Source organism: Toxotes jaculatrix, chromosome 7, assembly GCF_017976425.1.
Source record: "Toxotes jaculatrix isolate fToxJac2 chromosome 7, fToxJac2.pri, whole genome shotgun sequence".
NCBI classification, from domain to species: domain Eukaryota; kingdom Metazoa; phylum Chordata; class Actinopteri; family Toxotidae; genus Toxotes; species Toxotes jaculatrix.
In genome coordinates, this window is record NC_054400.1 from 7,664,256 (window position 1) to 7,685,499 (window position 21,244).

The 21,244-nt window shown below is 41.1% G+C and overlaps 2 protein-coding genes across 2 annotated transcripts; both read right to left on the reverse strand.

Moving 5' to 3' along the window:
* Nucleotides 1-2,637: 2,637 nt before the first annotated feature.
* Nucleotides 2,638-10,454, reverse strand: paip1 (poly(A) binding protein interacting protein 1). Its single transcript, XM_041042837.1, has 11 exons — nucleotides 10,058-10,454; nucleotides 7,548-7,699; nucleotides 7,064-7,261; nucleotides 6,753-6,865; nucleotides 6,551-6,662; nucleotides 5,983-6,108; nucleotides 5,776-5,882; nucleotides 5,365-5,482; nucleotides 5,215-5,269; nucleotides 4,433-4,511; nucleotides 2,638-3,789 (listed from the first exon to the last, which is right to left on the reverse strand). Exons 1-11 carry the CDS (start codon nucleotides 10,254-10,256, stop codon nucleotides 3,702-3,704), a joined length of 1,347 nt encoding a protein of 448 aa, XP_040898771.1. The 5' UTR covers nucleotides 10,257-10,454; the 3' UTR covers nucleotides 2,638-3,701.
* A 2,066-nt stretch (nucleotides 10,455-12,520) lies between these two features.
* Nucleotides 12,521-20,110, reverse strand: fgf10b (fibroblast growth factor 10b). The gene is made up of 3 exons (XM_041042531.1): nucleotides 18,821-20,110; nucleotides 13,711-13,814; nucleotides 12,521-13,349 (listed from the first exon to the last, which is right to left on the reverse strand). Exons 1-3 carry the CDS (start codon nucleotides 19,278-19,280, stop codon nucleotides 13,158-13,160), a joined length of 756 nt encoding a protein of 251 aa, XP_040898465.1. The 5' UTR covers nucleotides 19,281-20,110; the 3' UTR covers nucleotides 12,521-13,157.
* Nucleotides 20,111-21,244: the final 1,134 nt, after the last annotated feature.

A 21,244-nucleotide genomic window follows, 5' to 3' on the forward strand; every position in this document is an offset into this window, starting at 1 on the left:
AGACTTGTGGGAGAGTTTTTCATTTTGGTAGAAAAATGGTTTTTCGTCTACAGATGTAACAAGTGGCAGATGTTAACAATTTATTTAAAGCTCACTGCAAGGCATTTTAGCCTAAAGTACAGTGAACCGGTATGTGAAATGCATGGTATGCTACATTTAGAATATGATGGGACAACCACATGAAAATATGCTACCTTGTGGTGTTGCATGACTGATTTTTATTTTGTGTGACACGCAACGAGGTAGGTTAAACTAGGACGGTTGCGGTTAAATAACATGCATCATACATCCCTGGATCACCAGGATGCCTCAGTAAACTGCACCCCTGACGGACATGAAAGTGTTACGGATTGTATCGCAGCACAAAATGCAATATTCTTAAATGTAACTCAAACGTCTTGCAATTTCAGCATATGCCTGGTGGTGACAGTTGCAAAGCACAAAAGAACAGTTTCATCGTAGCATGCAAAATATCTGTGATGTGGAATTGAGGTTAAAAGAAAATGATGGCATGCCATTTCATTTTCCTCTACAGCTAAGGAAACCACTGAAACATTTCCGATGCCATTCTGAAAACACAGAACAAATATCTGACAAGACACAAAACTTCCTTTTTTTTTTTTTTTTAAATTGTGAAAGGTTGTTATATAAACCTAGGGAAAGGTAGAAGCTTGCTGTATCTTGTACATCATGAAAAAAAATGAATGGTGTCATGGTTAATGAGAGGGTGTGGTGGTCAGAGAGGCACACTTCAGACTCAGAGGTTGTCAGTTTAATGTTTGGACTCTGGGAAAACAAAGGCGGAAAACGTGAAAAAACGGAGCCGTTCAGCATCTTGTTTCTCAATCAGTCCATAGTCACTACAAAAGACCTACTTTATGTGCTTTTTTTTTTCAGTTGAAACAGAGTGTATCGAGCATTGGGTTGCTCAAGTGCTGCTTGTAACACCTCATTCACACTAATCTGAAACCAGTAATCCTTTACTCAATTATTGGCATCATAATGAAAAAATACTTGATTTATTTTGTTACTGAAAATTTTACAGAAGCTAAAATAAGACAAATTGTGATTAAAAAGTATCAGAAGTCCTGAGTTTAATCATTGATGTAGCTTCTTGACAATAAATGATTACTGACTTTCATAACATTGCCCAGCTTGGTCACCAGGTGGCAGTAAAAGCTAATATAAAGTCTGCGGATTTTAAAACGATCATCCTCGCCATCACGTTTATTTTTAGGAATAGGTTGGTAAAGTGAGCTGACTTTTAGCCACCCTTGACCTCCCAAAAACCTGACTAGAAGCTTATGGCTTAACATTTTAACACCAACAATTTTCATCCACTAAAAATGCTCACCTAGTGGAATAGCTGAAAAAACAGAACAACTGAGGAGGTGTAAAACCAAAATACCACATGTAATTAATTGATGTTAATTGTGCATGTACATGCAAATTTGCATACTTACAAAGACTTAGCAGCCTGTTTGAGTAAATTACTGTATTAGTTCCATAATAAAAGCTATCAACTACTATTACAATACAAATTTGAAGGGTTTGTGGTGAAACACGTGTAACATAATAGTTTTGACTACCTGAAAACTGTGAATTAAACCACCCTTGTCTTTCTGTGCACTTGTTTACTGTGCATCACCAAATAACATAATTCTTCCAAAGAGCTTTAAAGTCTGTTTGACTGACAAGCATTTACATAACGTTTTAATCTTGGTATTTTCAGGACACAACTGTAGAAATGCAGAGCGCTGGACAGTGCTGCACAGACACTAAGATACCAGCTGATATCAGTATTTACATTTTTAGTTAGGAAACAGTATTTCTTTTTTCATTACACAGCAGATAGTTGTGTGGGCCAGGTTATTTTTAAAATAAAATCTGATGATACTTACTCATCTGCTTGCAGATTATTTGTTTTGAATAATATCATTGGCTGCTAAGCAAAATATGCTTTTTCTTGCAAGTGTGAGGAATACTACTCAGTGACTCATTCATTTCTTCAGAGATACATTATGTGTCACCTTATTTTTATGCTGCATTGTTCAATTCAGTGACAAATCAAGGAAAGATACGGTTTAGAGTTGATTCACAACATGCTTTGGGTCTGATTGGAAATTTACAGACAGGAAATGATGGGACCAACCCAAGCAGAGGTAATAAGTATGAACAGAATAACCACTTTAATCTTGCTTACTTTTAAAACATTGAATCAACAGTAAATCAGCTGTTGATTAAATTCTAGGGTGATTCTTTTAAAGAGAGAAAATGTCGTACATACCACTACATTTAAACCTGTTTTGATTGTTTTGCTCACCCCAGTTTACATACATTTCAGGGTATGAGGAAACAGAACTTAAGAACACATCTGAATGTAATGGAGTCCAATACAACAGCACTAAGTAAAGCCAAGAACCAACAAAAACGTTATAACATTATAAGCTTAAATAATTTGCATTATATTTGTAAAAAGCTGTTCTGGCGTTATCATCTGCTGACTTAGAGTAACTGTGCCGGAGTTCACTGTCACTTAACCTCAAATTATTTTGGCTGTACAGCATACACGATGCTGCTCACTGTGAATCTCTTCTAACTCAAAAAGACTCACACACAAATCAAACAACTAAAATCTCACATTATAAAGAATTTATTGCAGGCAAACAATACTATAAATAATATTTACAAACTATAGAACAACATTCCTTTTTTATGGGTTCCATGGATTGCTGGTAAACAGTCTTTTAGTCAACAAGGAATCCTTTTTGCAGTTATGTCACAATGACCGCTGCAAACTGCAAGATCTGTAGATATTTAAAGCTACATTCAGCAAATAAACTGGATTTAGATGCACAGCATTATAAAGATTGTGAATCATGTACTTGAAAGTTCTTAAAATGTATACTTTAACCTGCAAAAGAAATTTTTAAAAAGTTTTTTTGTTTATTCATGTCTGTATGTTTGTGACAGATCTTGAGTATTTGTTTTTGTTAGTGCTATACCGCATTTTCTAAACTGCACAGCCTTTCACAGAGTTCCTGACCACTTAAGTGAACTGCAGCCAGATTAAGTGAATAGCCTAGGATACAGTGTTCAATATTGGCAACCAGACAAGAGACACATGTCATGACAGCGCAGATAAAGGCTGTGTATGCACTTCATGTAGGTATGTAGTAAAAACAACCACGTCACCCATCTACAGTGCATTTTACATAAAGATAATGCATCGCCGACGATGATATGAGGTTTTTGGCCTGTAACTTATGCACGGGGTATTAATCTAAAACATTTTTCACACAATTTAATGAAACATATCTGCCTTTCATAAAATAACTCTAAAAAAAAATCCACAGCACACTGTTTCCCTCTTTGCATTTAGTTCAGGCGTAAAGAAAAGAAATTTCTGAAAGAATTTAAAACAACAAAGAGAGAACTTCCATGTTCAAAAAAGTCTTCATAGAGCAACATTTTGAACACTTATCCCAGTGATTGTCCCCATTTTCTAATCAACACTGACAGAAAAAAAGTGTCAGGAGTGCAACTATGAACAGCTCTTTTTGTTAAAATGCTTGTTTGCAGTAAAATAAAAGTTTCAATCTATCTTCTGCTAGTTTCCTTTGCTTTTCAACATTCCAGCAAGTTGAGTGGGGAAAAATGCAGTATGTGCCTGTTGAGTGTCACCGATTTTAACTTTCACGTCACTGTTGTCGTTTCCTCTCTGATTCTAAACAAAAATTCTCAAAAGCTTCTTCTATCTCAGGCTCCATCTCGTCTTCAAAGTCGTATCTGTGAACGCAACACAACCAGTGATTTACAGGCACCAATGTTCCTTTTAAGATCTTTAAGACAAATGTGTTCCTCAGTGCAACAGATAGTTTCTGTAATGTTAACATAAGCTACAATATGTGCCGTTTACACACAACAAAAACACAAGCTCACAGACACACAGACACACACGCAGTTCTGAGAGAGGGGATAGGAGCAAGTTAAGCCCTCTTTCACACCCAACTGCTGACTAAACTGAATCTGAGGCCATGGTCGACCCTGTTGCATTGTGGGCCAGTCAAACACATTCGCCAAGCTCAGGGGCCAACGGGTCAGTGGTGGTCATATGACCTGTGTGATGCTGCTATGCAGTCACATGACTGAAGGTGTGCCAGCACAGTGGTACTGGTGAATTTTTACTGATTTGGGTCTAAATAAAACCATAAACTAGTGATGACTAACCCAGTTAACATAAGTAACCTCAGTCTATTACCAGAAAATCCTCAAAATGCAATGAGTTCTGAAATGACCACTCGTTCGTTCGACTTCATCCTTAGTACATGTATTACAGCAGAAATTTACTGTATGTGTAATTCCACTGCCAGAAACACTCGGCTTCTGTATGACCTGTCTATATTATTTTATCCCTACAATTTGTACTTACACTTCATTTCCATTTTCTCCATAAATATCATGGAAATAGTCCTGCTTGTCCAGGATCTCTTGGTATTTCTCAGCATACTCTGTTAAAGCAGGGAGACAGACATTCAGAGGTTGCAACGTGTTTGAATGTATTTTAATTTAAAGCAGGAGTGGGCTGCTTTTTTCTAGCATGTAAATAACTTATTCAGTGACTTGGCTGAGGAGGGTAACCAGGTTAAGTCAAAACATCAATTTATTTAACAGTTATCCACAATAGTGTGGACAAATCCACAACTAATGACAGTTTTCTCCCCCATTTCATTACTAGCATGATTTGTACTAATGTTTAAAAGAAACAGTAGTTGTGTAATTGGGGAATAACACATATCTTTCATATCAGTGTTAAGTTCTGTCTGCAAACTACTTTATGTTTCCATTTTGAAATGCCAGACATTATTTCTTTACAATCAGCAACAATAACACTTCGCAAACAAATGACAAGTGTATTTCTATGAACACTGGCTGCATTTTGAATTTTATCCCAGTTAAAAAAAAAAAGAAGAGCATAGCTCCAAGGAAAATGGGGAGCATGACTTACAGTAATTTTTGTAAGCATGATTAACTCTCTCAATTACAAAACCACTGTTTTATACAGTTACTCATAATAACACCATGAGGTATAAGCTATCTATAAAACATAAAAAGAAATATTCAGCCTTCATTTCTAAGCATGAACTACACAAAAAATACATTACATTATTTCAATGGGTTTTTTTGAGCATCAACATGTTTACATAGCCTCACCTGGGTCCGCTGCTGTAAAAGGTGTGCCATCTTCTGTGTAGAACGTAGGTTCATTCTGAGAGGAAAAACAGTAAAAACCACGATGAACAGAAATACAGAGATTTGAAAAAGAAAAGAAAAATGGGGAGTACGGCGCACCATGACCCTCACCATGAAGTAGTTGGGGTCGTTGTCTGGCGTTGCGTTGCTAGCTGCTGGAGCAGCACGGACTCTGCCCCAGTCACTGGATCTCAGCTCCACAAGTTTCAGAAGCATCTGTCTGACATCCCTGAAGAGAAAAATGCTCAAATCAGAACGTTAAGTACAGAGTGTCTATGAAGGTTTGACTCTGTTCTGCTTTCTGGTGCTTCAGCTTTTTGCCTGTTTATGGCCGACTTTTTTATGACATAACATGTTCCGAATGCTCAGCATGTGCGTGTTAAAAGGCACTCCTTGCACTAAAACACTCCTTGCACTTTGGTATACATTCAAAGCATTTTTCAGTCTTTCTAAACCGTAAGCTACCTTAAGCATACCTCTCGAGCAGCAGCTGCACACAAAAGACCATTCTGATATACACACCTGCTGCAGGTGGCATCCAGTAGAATAGTTTTTATTCTTTGGATCAGATCGTCCATGTGAGGTTGTCCGTTCTCTTTCCACGCATCATCCAGGACAGAGCCTGTAAGCTTTAAATTCAAACACATTCTCGTTACCTTTCAAAATGATAAAACTACCTGGATAGCTAGCACTGTAAATCTGTAAATGTATCTAAGTGAAATCTGTAACCTTAAGTAGTTTGACAGCGCAGATGAGGTTTGCATCCACAGGATTCGAGAGCAGACTGTTCATCAGGTCTTTCAGGCCACTGAGGAGGATCTCCGCTCTTTTCGGAGGTCCTTTTCCGCTCTTTATCTAAACAAATCAATGTCATGTCAATAAATGACTGATTGACAAAATGAAAATGTTGACAGCATCCTGAGTAGTAGGCTGGAGTTGGAGGTTTATAACCTCAGTTTTCAAAGGTGGCCCCTTACTAATCACCACAACACAGCAGAGTGCACAACCAGCAGAAGCACCAAACATCTTAAACCTATGGCAGCGTTCCAGCAGGATGTATCAAACTAAGCATGGCTCAAACATGGCAAGGTGATACATACAACCAGCTAGATAATGTGATGAAATAAAAAGTGTATGTTTTTTTTTTTTTTTTTTATGGATGGACAATTGTGACATGAGTTCAGTGAGGTGCCACTAAGGCATCACAAGTAAAATTACTTGTTAAATTATTATATAATATTATGGTGAAATCAACATACTGATTCATCACACCAGGCAAATGAATGTGACCTCTTACCTCCAGGTGCAGGTAGAGTTCTCCCAGGAAGAGCACAAAGGAGTGGAATTTCTTTTGAGTCTCTGGGTCTCCTCGAACAGCTGCATCCCTTTGTTCATACTCTGTTCGACACCTAGAGCGGACAATGTCCTTACTTTTTAAAAGGCAGCTTGAATTAACAATGAACATACATGAAATTCGGTGAAAACAGAAATTAAATCACCTTTTTAGGAGGAGCTGACGAAAGTTGCCACTTTGAGGGCTGACAGTAAGGTGCTGGGACAGGTAGTTACAGAGTCTGGCACCCGTGTATGAGAAGTTTGGAATGGCAGTGGACTGCAATGAAAAAAAAAAAACAAAAAAAAAACTTAATACCCAGTGGGGTACCTAATACAATTGTGTGCTTTTTTTCAAGAAACATACATGTGAATTACACTTAATGTGTCTGTTGTGTTTAAACAGGTTTGGGTTAAAATCACATTATTCAATGTTCACACAAAGAAGAAAATGTGGACTGAATGTGTATCTCCAAACCTGTGTGTAGATCAGTTCCACGAGCTCCTGCAACAGCTCTTCAGTAGTTACACAGGAATTGAGCATACCAGTTATGTCTTCAACGTCTGTCTCAAAGGACCCCGGTGAGGAGCTCAGGTGGCCGAGAAAGTCTGTGACCATTTCAGCCAATGTTGATTCAAAGTAATAGGTTTCACTGTCATCACAATAAGTGGGGTCCTATACAGAAAACACAACAAAAACATGTAAAACAAAGCAGAAAAATCCAGGGCATTTTGTCATGCTTATGGTAAATCATTAATGAGTAACATATTCAAATTAAATATCAAAATTAAGATCAGATCTTGAACAATAATGATGGAAACAGTACTGATATAGTTTCTGACTCCTATTTGGAAGCTAAAAGCACAACTATTACAAGAACCATTGCCATACAATGCTTTAAAGAGTGATGCTATCCGGATAAATATTATAAAAAAAAAAAACAAAAAAAAAAACCTCTTACTTCAAACAGGCTCATTCCAGAGGGAACAAACTCTGGAGCATTGGCTGAAAGATTTGATGACTTGACCAAGGAATCCACATCATTACAACCTCTGGAAGCAGGCATACTGTTGGCACTTACACTTTGTTGGGGTTTGCTTGGTCTTTTATAATCTGAAAGTGGAAGAAGGAAGGCTTTTGTTTTGTTATTGAAAACCATTCATTATTACCAAAAACACAAATCTTTAAAAAGAAAAAAAATGGGCCACAAACATTCCCTTTTTTAAAAAGGCACAGTAATTTTATAAAACAGCTGAGCTCAGATGTGCTGAGAACAGATTTGGTGTGCTAGCAAGTATTTATGGCATCAGGATAGTGTGTGGGATCAACTCAAAATAAACTGCAGTACCCAAGTTCACGGTAATGAAGGAACATGTCACCCAGTGCAAACGAGGAATAAGTCATACAAAGCTTTGGATACACAGACAATATTTGTTATTGGATGACAGTAAGAGAAAAAAATGCTTAACTTTATTTTCCCAGAGGAAAAGTGCTTTGAATTTTCGTCATAAAATTTAACATACACAACAAAAACATAGACAGAAAAAAACAATCAACAGACAAAGACATAGCCTGCATATGGCAGACACCCACAGTAAACAGTACACAATTCTACACAGCACTGTTCTCTAGTGACTATAAAGTGCAGAAATTTAACATGAGAACTAATGTTAGTTGAGTGGAAAGGTACAGTGCAGCACAGAGCAAGACACAATACTTTTTACTATGCAGAACTAGCTATAGTGCTGCTGTGAGAAATTAGAGGTTCACCCAAGATTAATGCTGGCAATAGTGTGTGAACACTTGCCCCTCAGTGCTGCGACTCATGCAAGTGTGTTACAGAGTGTGATGGCTGATGGAATAAAGGAACTCCTGGCTCTGTCACTTTTGAAGCTGGAAGGCAGAAGACATAGACCTGATGAAAGGACCTGAAGCTCACTGAACAAGGGATGTTGTGGGAAAACACTGCACAAACACACACACACACACCAGCTGTGCCTCACCGCTGGTCTCAGCAGAGCAGCACCCCATACTCCCAGACTTTAATCATTCAAGATCAGGCTGGCTATGAACTGATTTGAAAAACATGACCTGTTCTTTAAAAACTGGTTGTGTTTTTCAGACAGGCGTTTGCAATTGCATGGTTTTAACCACGATCATAGTATTATTGAGTTACAGCACTGACAGGTGTATCAAGTGATAGTCCTTCAGATGAAGATCACAACAGGGCCTCCAACTGCGCAAACATGGAGTCATTCTTCTCCCTCTCTCAAATTGAATCGAAGGAACTGGACTTGTATTTGTCTGGGAAGACGTTTCGCCTCTTATTCAAGGAGCTTCATCAGTTCGTATGCATCGGTCTTTCTAGTCCGCACTAGTCTGACCAAGAAAGTGGAGGAGGACCCAGGTATTTAACCTCTTGTGGGTGGGTCCACCAAAGTACCTGTGAAAGCACTGGTTGTGGAGTCATTCTGATTTTTCTTGACACATCTAGACTGCAAACTACCTCACTGGTACTTTACTAACCTACTTTAGGGGTTGTTGGATCGATCCCCTAAGGTACTGATAGTAGAGTTGTGAAGTCTTGTTTTGAGTATTGATACTACTAAAAAAAACCTCCATCACATGTTTAATCACATCCTGAGCACATGCTGCAATCTTTGCATCTCTGCTGCTGTTGTGTGCACATGTGCAGCAATCACCTCTTTATTTCAGAGAATTCACAAAATGAACATTTGCTGAGAGCTGTGTTGAGTTTAAACATTCATTTGACTGAACAGGAGCAAGAAGTACCTCATGATTCAGAGGAAGCCTTTTAATAATGCATTTATCTCATGACATATTTCTTTCACTTACACTGCATATTAACCATTTTTAACAACAGACAGTAAATATATACATATTGGTATTGATATCGGTGATCCTGGCCATGGCATTACTGGGAATCGAAACAAAATTTTGTGGTTATCACTGACCCCTGTTCTACTCCTCAACGCCAGCTACTTGATCAGACTAGGAAGGGAAACCGATTCTTCCCCTTTGCAGCGCGTTGCTAATTCAAGTTAGCTATCGCGAAACTGGGATTTTAATTGGGTGAGACAACATTAACTGTGGCACCTAACGAGTCAACTACAGTACGTGACATCCGAGCGGCAGCCTTATTTAGCTGCGGCGTTACCCTCACATGAAATAACAATCCAACAGGTGCATGTCGCAACGCCAAAATACTAAGGTTAGCTAACATTAATGGCATTTAGCAGCTAGGTTGCTAATGACAGCTCCAGATTTAGACCACGTTAAACAAGTAAACCCCATATGCTGATAGGGACTGGCGGCTGGAGGAAATCTGGTGGCAGCTTTTATATTCGGGCAAACGCAGCGACAAGTTACATGTAATCGAATCTGAAAGTAACGCTAGCTGGCTAACTTAGCTCCGTTATCGTTGACGTTAGCTAGCTGACAGCTCCCTACCTGCACCGACCATGTCGTTGGCCGTGGTGGTGTTGTTGTCGGCAAACGGCGGGGATGTTCGCGGCTGTCTCAGCGGCTCCCTTTGGTTGAAAAAACGGGTCTTGGTCTCGCCGTCCGCAGCGGTAGCCATGAGCCCGGGGTCCGCTGGAAGATTTCGGGTTCTCCCTGCTCCGGGAGCTCGGTCGAAATTCTGACTCATGACTGCTCGTTTGTCAGCCTCGACTCTCAAAGCAGCATCTGAAAAAAGATGAAGAAATGCTGTTCACCGTATCAACTGCTTCTTTTTTTTGTCTTCTGCGTAGCTGCAATTGCAAAACACGCCCTATCTCTCTTTCATGGTGGCTTTTTCTCGATCGGCTGGTATTACTGTACATACACAACTTTTTTTTTGCCCACTTCCTTTAACAACAAACTCGCTGCCACTGATTGCCCATGACAATGTTTGATATAAAAATGTAACTGTCTCCCCCTGGTGGCGCGGAGTGGAAGCTGCAAAGCCATGGGTGATGCACTCTGCTGCCTCAAAATACATCATGGTATCATCAGCGGTGGTGAGAGTATTCATATTCTAAGAATACAGACATATTTCTTTATAAGTCAAAGTCCTGCATTCACAACTTAATAAAGTACAACATAAAAAATATTAGGGGTGAGAGGTAGTCAGGGAAGTTAGTCGGTTATATATATATTTTCTTCACAGTGAAGGGAGGGTAATCTAAATCTAAATCTAAATATATCAGACACATATTTATCCTTCCCATAGAAGATTCTGAACCTGTGTAACCCCCTCAGACGTGCCTCTCTCCCCGCGCTCACTCAGTAGCTGCCCACTACAAACATGTGTTGCACCAGACCTCTCAGTGTAAGTATTCATTAGTTGTTTTAGCCTCCAGTCATTTTCCACTTGTTTCCCAAAGCTGGATCACATTATGCCACAGAGAATTCCCGTGCCAGAAATGCAGAGACCCACTTTGATAAAAGATTACTGCACTTATTTTCTGTTATTGCTGTTTTCCCCCCCATGCCAGTGTCTTGGAGAGATTTCAAACATTCCCAAGTCTTGCAAATGCTCAGGATGACAAATGACTGAGGTTAGTGTTGGGACAGGGGTTCATTAGATTGAATAAAGAGCAATTAAAGACAAATCAGTGCTACTGTATGTGTTTTTTGTTTTGTTTTGAACTTTAATTCTAATTAGAAAAGTGTTAAGACAAAGAAAAAATAAAAATCTAAACATTTCTAAAATATATTCTCAACCAAATAGAGTATGAAATGTAACCCAATAGAAAACATCTAAATTTATTTTTCTAAAATCACAGAGAAATTGCGCATAATAACCTTCAGCTGAACTTCCTAATCTTTCTTCTTAGGTAAGATTTATCTTAAGAACACTGTTGTGAATGTGGCTTCAAAGGTGCAACAGCCGCAGCACATTGAACAAAATGTAATTGACGGTACTGTGCAGACATGGTCGGGAAATAGTATTCCATATGTTGTCTTTGTCCCTGGCAGTCATGGTGGAATGCACTGCAGCTTTCTTCAGTATAAATCAATTGTTGCAGAGACTCCTTAAACAGCTATTGAAGGGTAATATACTATAGCTTAAAGCAAATTCTTTCTTGTACTCCTGAACTCTTTTTCCCTCCTTCCAATCTGAGGTCACAGTCACTGGCCAACTTGGATGAATTTGGGAATGAAGACAGCGGCCGTAGCCTCTCACAGACCGTCTCTCATCTTCCTGTCTTCCTCTGCTCTCCCAATTTTTCATGCCTGTCCTGAGATAGATGTTCAGAGAGGCGGGATAAGAGAACATGAGGCCCGGAAGCCTGTGGTGTTAATGTTCTCCCTGTGTTCTTTTGATCTGGCATCAAGGCAGCTGTCATTGATTAGTGTGTTTGTAGATGATTATTGAAGGAAGTGGGTGGTCAGACACAGGTCATATCTCTCTCCCTCGTTCACATTTCTTTCCTCATACACATTCAGAACCTTTTCCAAAGCCCTCCAGAGACAAACATGACAAAGCTGTTTTTATATTTTTTGCTAGTATTATCAGCAGGTGCTTTAGCAGCTATCTTTACTATGCAAGGCCTCCTGCAATCAGGGAATGTTGCAGTTCCACAGTAATGGAGTGAATTAGGAAGTGATGTCAGCATCTACAGGCCATACCAGGGAAGTTACCTCCCTCCCATTTTGTTGTGGTTGGTCTTGTATGTTTCCCGTTTGTTTGGGAACTAATCATTAGTGCAATGGTTGCCACATGGAATATCTGGCTAGGCATTAATGGTTGCCTTTTGTCCTTTCCTACCTCTGAGACCAAGATAAGAATAGACTTAGCGTGACCTGAATGTTCACCAGGGTTTCTCGGTACTTGTGCTAAAACTTGCCCTTTTCCTACAGTTTCCCACCAGTAAAGTCAATCTTTATTGTATGGAGGAAGAAAGACCACTTCGTTGCAGAGGAGGAAATGGTAATTTTATTTTCACATAATAGAGTTCCTATAAAAAGTAAAGCATGCAAAGGAATGCTTGCCTTGTAAGTGTTCCCCTCCAGTTAAATATTTCACAAAATAAATAAATCATTACAATACAGTCAAAACACAGTGGTTACGTATCAAACATTTGCTTTAAATGTGTGGTATCCGCTATTATTTAATGCTGTCACAATAAACTTGACTGATCATTTCCCTCATCTTACTGTAGTCGTTTTTTATCTCTCCCCTTTATGTCTCACAGGAGAATATGGATTATAAATAATATCTTGAGATACCTCTGCATATACTACAGTTTATTAGCTGGGACAGTATCTCCTGTCTTCACCACATCACACACATACTGCAGTTGCAAACTGTTTGGCACAGAAAGAAAGGATAAATATTGCATCCCATGCCACAGAAAACACAGATGTCACCTTCTCCCACCAAATAAAGGACATGATCTCAATCAAAGTCAGGAGCAGAGACCATATTTTTGTCTAACAGTGTTAGTGCCTTGTTTCCAAATGAGAGATTTCCCAGTGAACGTCCTTATTTTACAGCTTTTCAGTACTGAAAACCTCTCTGTCCAGTGCTGCATATTCTCCCTTTCCAGTGGAGTTCTTCAGCTCACACCATAATTGGAAGGAAATGGGTGGCCGTGTTCTTCCTGCGGGTTTTCTTCCCTTTGAGCGGCTTCCCATGGACATTTAGACCCACAAACATCTGCCGCTTCTTGTTCTTCCACTTAGCGGATGCATACGTGTTGTAGCCGTTCTCCTCAATCCGCTCTTTCAGGGTGCAGTCGACGCTGAACTCTTTCTGGAAAAACAGTAGGTATCATGTTTTAGTGTTATAACCCCGACATGTGAGGTTAAGGAAAAACACAGGTCATTTTCTTGTGCAAATCCATTGTGGTTGCACATGGAACCGTGTTTATTTACTCCTCCTTAATCTACATTGAATGTTTTACTTTGTGTGCTTGTGTAGAAACTAGTGTACACTTTGAAAATTGCACAGTTCTCCCAGAGGTTCACGTGTGTGCACTGGCCTGGTTATGATTCAGAGTTGACGCGGCTGCACAAGAAATAAAGATAAGGCCTCCTTTGATAAGGACAGAAGAATCTAACACTATATCTCTCTCTCTGGAGCATCCAGATTGAACTCTGACTCAGATACTAACCGCTCCGTACAGGTCTCCCTTCTTGTTGATAGCCAGATAGTAGTTGCTGTTCAGCCCTTTGATGGCCACCACTCCCACGTCCACTGAAGTGATTTCCAGGATACCTAGGATTCATCAAAAAAGAAGTTTATATCATTAAGTGTTAACATTCAGAAAAAGCATAAGAGCTCCTGTGTCATTTGGTGTGTCCACAAACACAAATCAGTGGACAGAGGAAGTAAAGGCGACATGCCAGGTGACAATGTTTTCCTGACTCATCGTTGCTGTTGCTAAGAGTATACAGCAGTTAACACTCCGGTAGCAGTCACAGGTCAGCCACTTGAGACTCTAGATTGGAATAAATCCATAAATCTTTATTTCATGTCAGTGAGAGTATAATGAATAACAACATGTTGCATGTTCATTTCAGGACATTTACATGTGGGAGCACACAGTGGGAATCCTGTGTAAGGTCACCATTATTGTCTGAGCACATTCATCATTTTGGTGATATTATAAAGTTACTTTACAACCTACACCTGTGTAACAGATTCCAGCTGCAAAGGCCATTTAGTCTGAAAATTAATAGGTGGATACCCCAGAGATTCTCAGGTTGTTTATGTTCTGTTTGGTATTTAGGTTTCCAAGTCCCTATACAAATAATTCAGGTTCCTCATAGGCTATTAGAGAGGCTAATTTATACCCCAGTTAACAAGGGCATGCTTTTGCTGCAGACAGCTGTGGTTATTTGTGTGGTCTCAGTATCAGAGGTCAGAGAGATATAACTTCCTAATGTGTCCTTTGACCACAGAGCCCACTCGTCTCGTCTTATGCTGGTGTGTGTGTGTGTGTGTGTGTGTGTGTGTGTGTGTGTGTGTGTGTGTGTGTGTGTGTGTGTGTGTGTGTGTGTGTGTGTGTGTGTGTGTGCATGTGTGTGTGTGAGTGAACATCCCAGTTCCCATGGCATGTTTGATTGCATGCCTCACTCCCTGACTTCCTTTCCACACTTCCTGTGAGCTGTCGTTATTTTATCCTGATAAGCACACATATGTGTACACTCACACACACACACACACACACACACACACACACACTTCAGCGTGGGGGTGTGAACTCCAGAGGGTCGATGACATCCTTTGATCAGATCAGCAGCCCCTCCTCTGTCTGATGACTGTGCGGCAGCCTGCTCTGCTGTCAGACCCACTCTTCGTTGGCTGGGGGGCCTCTGGAGCTGCCAACGTGGTACATGAGTGGACAGTGGAGGATGCAGGTGTGCCCCCAAAGAACAATCCCTCTCATAAAAATACAGCAGCTTCTTTCCTCGTCCATGAGGTCTTGACTGTATCAGTTTCTAGTTCAAACAGTGGCACCTTGGGGCAGTGAGGTCTGAGGCGGCAAGGCGGTGGTGGGGACTGTGACACAACGGCCATTGAAGATCTGAGAGGAGCTGGTTTCTGTATGGGATCGGGTGTCGGGTATGGAGTGAGGATGTAAGACAATCTATGGCAGTCTCTGGCTGCTCTGTAAACATGGGAGGGATGAAAGGAAGGAGAACAGAGGAGGACAGAGGAGCCATGACAGTGAGACTGGGGGTGGAGTGAGGATTAGAAAGGCTGTAATGATCACTGATCAAAGTCAGCTACCGGAGGCAGGGGCGAGACAGGTTGTATATACATAGGCACACACACACATGCACGCACACTGCTGCACTCACATGCACACACATGGTTAATGTTGTAGCAGGTGAATGTGCACTTGTGCACAACTTACAAAATCAACCTGGCTGTGAAACTACAAAATGTCCATTGGCTGTTCTCTGATGGATGCTCAACTTGGTCCAGAAATGGAGAGTAATGAGCTGATGGCAGCAAGTATGGGAAAAGGGCATTACAGAAAATTTGCTCCTAATTTAGTTTCCTCCAGATTACAACATTAAGCCTTAAATGTGACAGCAGTGCTTTGATTGGGGTCAATTTCACAAACTGCATATGTAAAATGTTGCCCAAAGTGAGCCAGCCAGGTTCAGCTGTTTATGTGGGGAGACAGCAGATTTTCTTTTGCATGCTGGTTGCTTTTTCCTAATGTGTGGCTTATTTGATACGCTCTGTTTGGAGTTACAACAGTAAATGGTGCGTTGGTTGTGGAATGGAGGCACACAATGCCAGTGAGAATTAAAAGTGGTTTTTCCACAGTGGGATGCCAAAAAAGCTTGTGCTTTGCAACTTGCATTGTTATTCTTTCTCACTCTTACTTTGCTTCGTAGATGTTCAGGTCTGCACAAAATAATATCTGGGCAGATAAGTTGAAATGTAAATTTTGATTGGTACCATTCCCATGCAGAAAAATGGAGCGGAGTGAGGCGTAAATCAGGATATATAGTAATAACACTTGATAAGGACCACACTGAGTGTATTTACATAGAGGGGATATCCAGCCTCTTCCCCTCTGAGAAAAGCTATATATCTCTTTCCTCAAACCTCCATAAGAACACCATCTGGTTTTTTTTTTTTTGCCACGTAAAAGGCCACTGCTTTGATTAAAGGATTTAAATGTGCACAGACACACACTAACACATGCAATCTATATAACAGAATGCTATATATATACACACACGTCTTGAGCCATGTCCAGAAGCATCTTGCACACATGGCTTGGCCCCTACAGCACAATATAACTGGTGGCCTGACACAGCAACACACACACACACACACACAAACTTGACAGGCTCACCCTCTCACACCAGCACAGCCGTGGCTAATTAACCAAACTCTTTTACCGCCAAGCCTTTGCCTGAATCTTGTTTAGTGATATTTCACTAGTAACTCAGAGCTGCTAGTTGTCTATAAATTTAGGAGAACTCAGCTGTGAATCATAGATATTTTAATTATGCACCCAGGCCATGCAGATATCTACTTAGCTGACTTTAACATAATCTCCATCCCTTTCTCTCTGCCTCTCTGTAACCTCAGCACAGGCTCCCGGTGGGTTGGAAAGCCATGTGGGACAGTTTTGCGCTGGCATCCCCATAAATCTGTGGGAGGCTGGATACCGGTTCTTTAACAGACAGTGAGCCGGGTCCTCGCAGGGCCACAGGCAGCACCCAAAAGCAAAGCCTCCACATCCCATGTACCTCTGAGGCAAATTGTAATATTTATGTTAATGAATCTATGATAAAATTAAAATTCAGTGTCTTTGCTCTGGAACTTCGGGCTAAAGAAAAGGCAAGCCATCCTCCACTACTAGATCCAAAAAAAAAAAAAAGACATTTTGTCACTTCAAGGGATCATCAAGGGTCTACAAAGGACGCCAGTCCTGGGATCATGTCTAGCCCCAGGGGCCAGAGCAAAGACTGAAGCTGCTGTTGTGTAGTATCCTTTACCATGTGAACCTGATATGAGAGCACATAATCCACACACAGTGTCCCTAGATCCCCTCAGGACACAGCTTTTTGATGGCACCACCATTGATACTGAAGACACATGGCTTTGATGTGGCCACAATGATGTGAAGCCATGTCATTCATGAACTTGTACCTCTCGAGAGTCTCTCTTTCACCTCCCGCCCTGATGCCCAGTTCATGCTAACACAAATTGACTTTTGAAAAAGGCAACACACTCCTAAAAAATGTGAATTTGTGAGTCAATAAAAAAGAAGACAGAGGGGTAAATCATCTTCCGAACGTACATAAACTTAATGGCGAATTCACACACCACTATTATGATAAACTGAGACAGACTTCCTCACACTGCTTCAGTTTTACAACTTTAAAGAAACTGCTAACAAAGGCGGCAGTAAAGGCATCACCATGTAATACGGTCAGTAAATAAAGTTGCTTCTGTCATGACCTTGTCAAAACAAACATCTTCCCTGACGTTCTGCCTCCGCGTGCTATTTCCCCAAGTCACTTTGATTGAATGTGTGGTTTAGCTCTCCCAAGAGGAGCATTAAAAGGTTCCATATACACTCTCCATGGGGTTGAGGGAAAGACAGAAAGAGGGAGAAAAAGAGCATGTGAGACAGAGAGAGATGTGTGTGTGTGTGTGTATGTATGTGTGTGTGTGTGTCAGTAATAAGTGAGCACATGTGTCGTCGTTGGCTGCTATATGATCACACACCCACTGGAGCATGTGAGTGCCCGCTGGCTGATAGGCACACACACGTAGCTCGGTGGGAATGCTGGGACACTAATGAGAATGCTATTTTACTGACTGATATGCCGAAACATACAACATGTAATCACTTTAAAGACGTGTTTCTGCTAGTGAGCACGTCAGACTGCTTTAAACAAATGTCTGATCTTTGACTGTGGGTATGTAATTTGCTTGACGCTGGATGGTAGGTGGGCAATCTGAGTGGGAGAGTAAGAGAGACACAGAAAGGCAGAAAGAGTCTAAAAGCATCAATGAGACTGACATCCATGTCCTCCCCCTGCCCCAGCCCTGCTCTTCTGTGGTTGTTATCAGTGCTATTTATCCTGGGCTGTGAAGACTGCCTGATAATGGCTGGGTTATCTGCCCCTGCTCCTTTTTAAGCCATCTGAGAGCTACCACCATTGTGCTGAGTGTTTGGACAGGAGAGATATCAGTGGATGTCTGGTTTAAAACAAAAAGACGACCCTAATCGGGAATGCTTCAACCAAACTACCAACCGATGGGCAGGCTGACAGTGTCTGGAAATGAATGAAAAAAAATATTTTTATAAAAAGTCAATTATTAGGCCACGATGTGTGTTAATATATCCAATTTCTGCATTTTTGTTAACGTTACTTTTTTGGGGGGTAAGACGAGCGTCTTTCTCAAAGAAAGGACACCTGATTTCTTAAATTAGAAATAAGCAAACATTTGAGAGATTTTCTTAGTTCCAGAAAAGTCCCTGACTCAAAGCAATCAACAGGTGCTTACGCCTCAAAATAGAAACAAGATCAAAAGAAAGGTCAGAAGTTTTGGTTGCAGAGACTAAAAGCCTTTACTTTGCGCCTGCAACTTAAAAAGTAAACTCATTTAAAGGCCGTGTTTAAGGTCACTTTTAACTGTCACAGGAGAGGCTCAGATCCACTTTGGATTCTGGTTTATTTAGGTTTCTTTCATTCTTAATCACTTTTTCACATTTAGATACTCATTGAGTTACTTACTGAGAGGGTCATCCTTGCTCTTGGTCCCACTGACTGTTCCATTCTTATCGATCCTCAGGAAGAACTTCTGGAAAGAGAACAGCTTCCTCCTCCGTATATCCCCTTGGAGATGATTGTAGCTGCGCACATGTCTACCTTGTGGTCCCCCAGTCCGACCCAGGGGACCCCCAGTGGCCCTGGGCCTTGAGATGAGCTCAGTCTCTGAAATGTTCAGTGGAACTCTAAGAGTTCGTGGGTTGGAAAGCCTCAGTCTTTCTCTGCGGAGATGATGGCAGGCCGCCCCAGATAGGGAAAAGGAGAAAACCACCAAGGCCAGAAGGAAAGGCAAAGACAGAGAGGAAAGCAGTGTTGATGACCTTAGTCTGGAGTTGGTCCCAGAGCCAGAACGAGCCCCTAACCCAGCCCTGGAGCAGGACGAGGCAGAGGCAGCCTTAATCCCTCCAGCAGCCCATCTGATCATGGTAGTGTGCTGTGTGGAGGACTAGAGGCAGCCTCAGAGCCTGGGACATGCTGCTGGGGGCAAGGATAGGCTGGGAGGGCAGGGAGGGGAGCCCTCCAAAGTCCAGGCTGGGCAAGATGGTCCCCCTGCAGAGTCCAGATTTTTTAGCACCTGTGTGAAATCCTTAGATTTCCTCTGAATTGTGTTTGATAGAGTAATGACTGTTACTCAACTAGTCACTGAGTTCCTTTCATCACTATTGAAAGGTTTCAGGCTGATGACCAGAAAGTCTTTTTTGAAAAATAAAGAAATGAATGAAAAAAAGATTACATAAAAAAATACACCAATTACTGCATGTGTGTTTTCCAGTAACAAACCTGTTTTTTCCACTTTCTTTCTTGTTTCTTTCTTGTTTGCGAAATCTTGACTATTATTCTTGGCTTCGTCAGTGTGTCCCTTGTATTTCCAGGCAGTTTCTCAGTTTAAGAAAAAATGTAAAGTTCACTGATATCCAGGTAGAAAGTTTGACATCTGTAAAAACCCTTACTTCCAGTGAAATTTAAAAAAAAGACACAGCACACAATCTAGATGTCCAAGAGCTGCTACACTCCACATGTGCAGAAAAGCATTTTCAGATTTCACTGTGAGGAGGAAAACTTGAAGAGGAACGCTGGTCAATCCAGGCGCATGTCAGATAATCCATGTCTTCTTCTGCTGCCCTGCTCCTCTCGTTCTCTCCTCATCTCTCTCTGTTTCTCTCTGTCTACCCCCAGATGACTCCACCTTCATACAACATTGAGGTAACGGTGTGGGGTGGTCTTTCTCTCTGTCTCAGGATTAAGTCAGAGTTGTTCGTCTCCTCTCCTTGATGTGAGGATTCCTGGATTGATCTCTTCACCTGAAGGGTGATCACAGAAAATGACTGTGTGTTGTGTGTAGCTGTGTGACTCTGTTAGTTATTTGATCCCTCCCTCCTTTACTCAACTTCCCCTCTCACATATGGGAGCAAGTACTGCTCTGCATGTGTGTGTGTGTGTGTGTGTCCATGCCTACATACAAGCAAATCTAACTTATGAGAGGGGTTTAGAGGTGATAGCAGGGTTTATCTGAATAGATGCTGCACTGCCAGAAGAAGCAGTCTCGTAGTATTGGATCAGTCCCTATGTCCACAGATTGCACTGGTGATTGCTTTGGTTAATCAAACAGTGGTCTTGTTTTTACTGTGTAGGGTCGCAAAAACTGGGATTCAGTTGTCTTTTCCACTTAGTATGTCGTCTTAATTTTTATCATCCAGTATCTGTACCTATGGTTGAGCATAAAGAGGATAAATATCACAAATTGAAACAGATCCACTTGTTACTCATTAAGGTGTGATAATCCTGAGAAGTGGCCATCCTCCTCAGTCTCAACAGATAAAAATCCTATCGAGTTACCATATATCACGGCCATCTTGCTAAGGCCTCTCTCTTTCCCTCGTCGTCAGCGTGGTGTGTTATCTCTCCTGCAGCACTGCAATGCAATGAAGCTCTCCAGTTTCACTCACCAGACCTCCACCTTCCTCAATGACTCAGGTGTCTGAGTGGAACTCAGCCAATGAGACTCTCTTTTACGGACCATGCATCATTTGCTCCTCAAAGCAGGGGGCAGGGGGCAGGCACAGGATGGACGATGCCATAGCAGAATAAACAACAATGTACACTATGTGCACTGAATGTGCAAAATATTAGGGATGGCCAGTGTTCTCACGAAGTACTCAGATAAAACCACTCCAGATAAAAACATTATCTCTTATTGGCTTTGTTGACTTTTCTTACTCAATCAACATTAACCGCACATGATGAGAAGCAGAGAAGCAGAGTTAGAAGGCACATGTCTAAGTTTTGAGATAATTAAGATGTGGATTAGGCATTTATGGGCTTCAGCTTATTACCACTAAGACCTTTTTAGGCTCATTAAGAGAACAACAATGATCAAGGACCATCTAG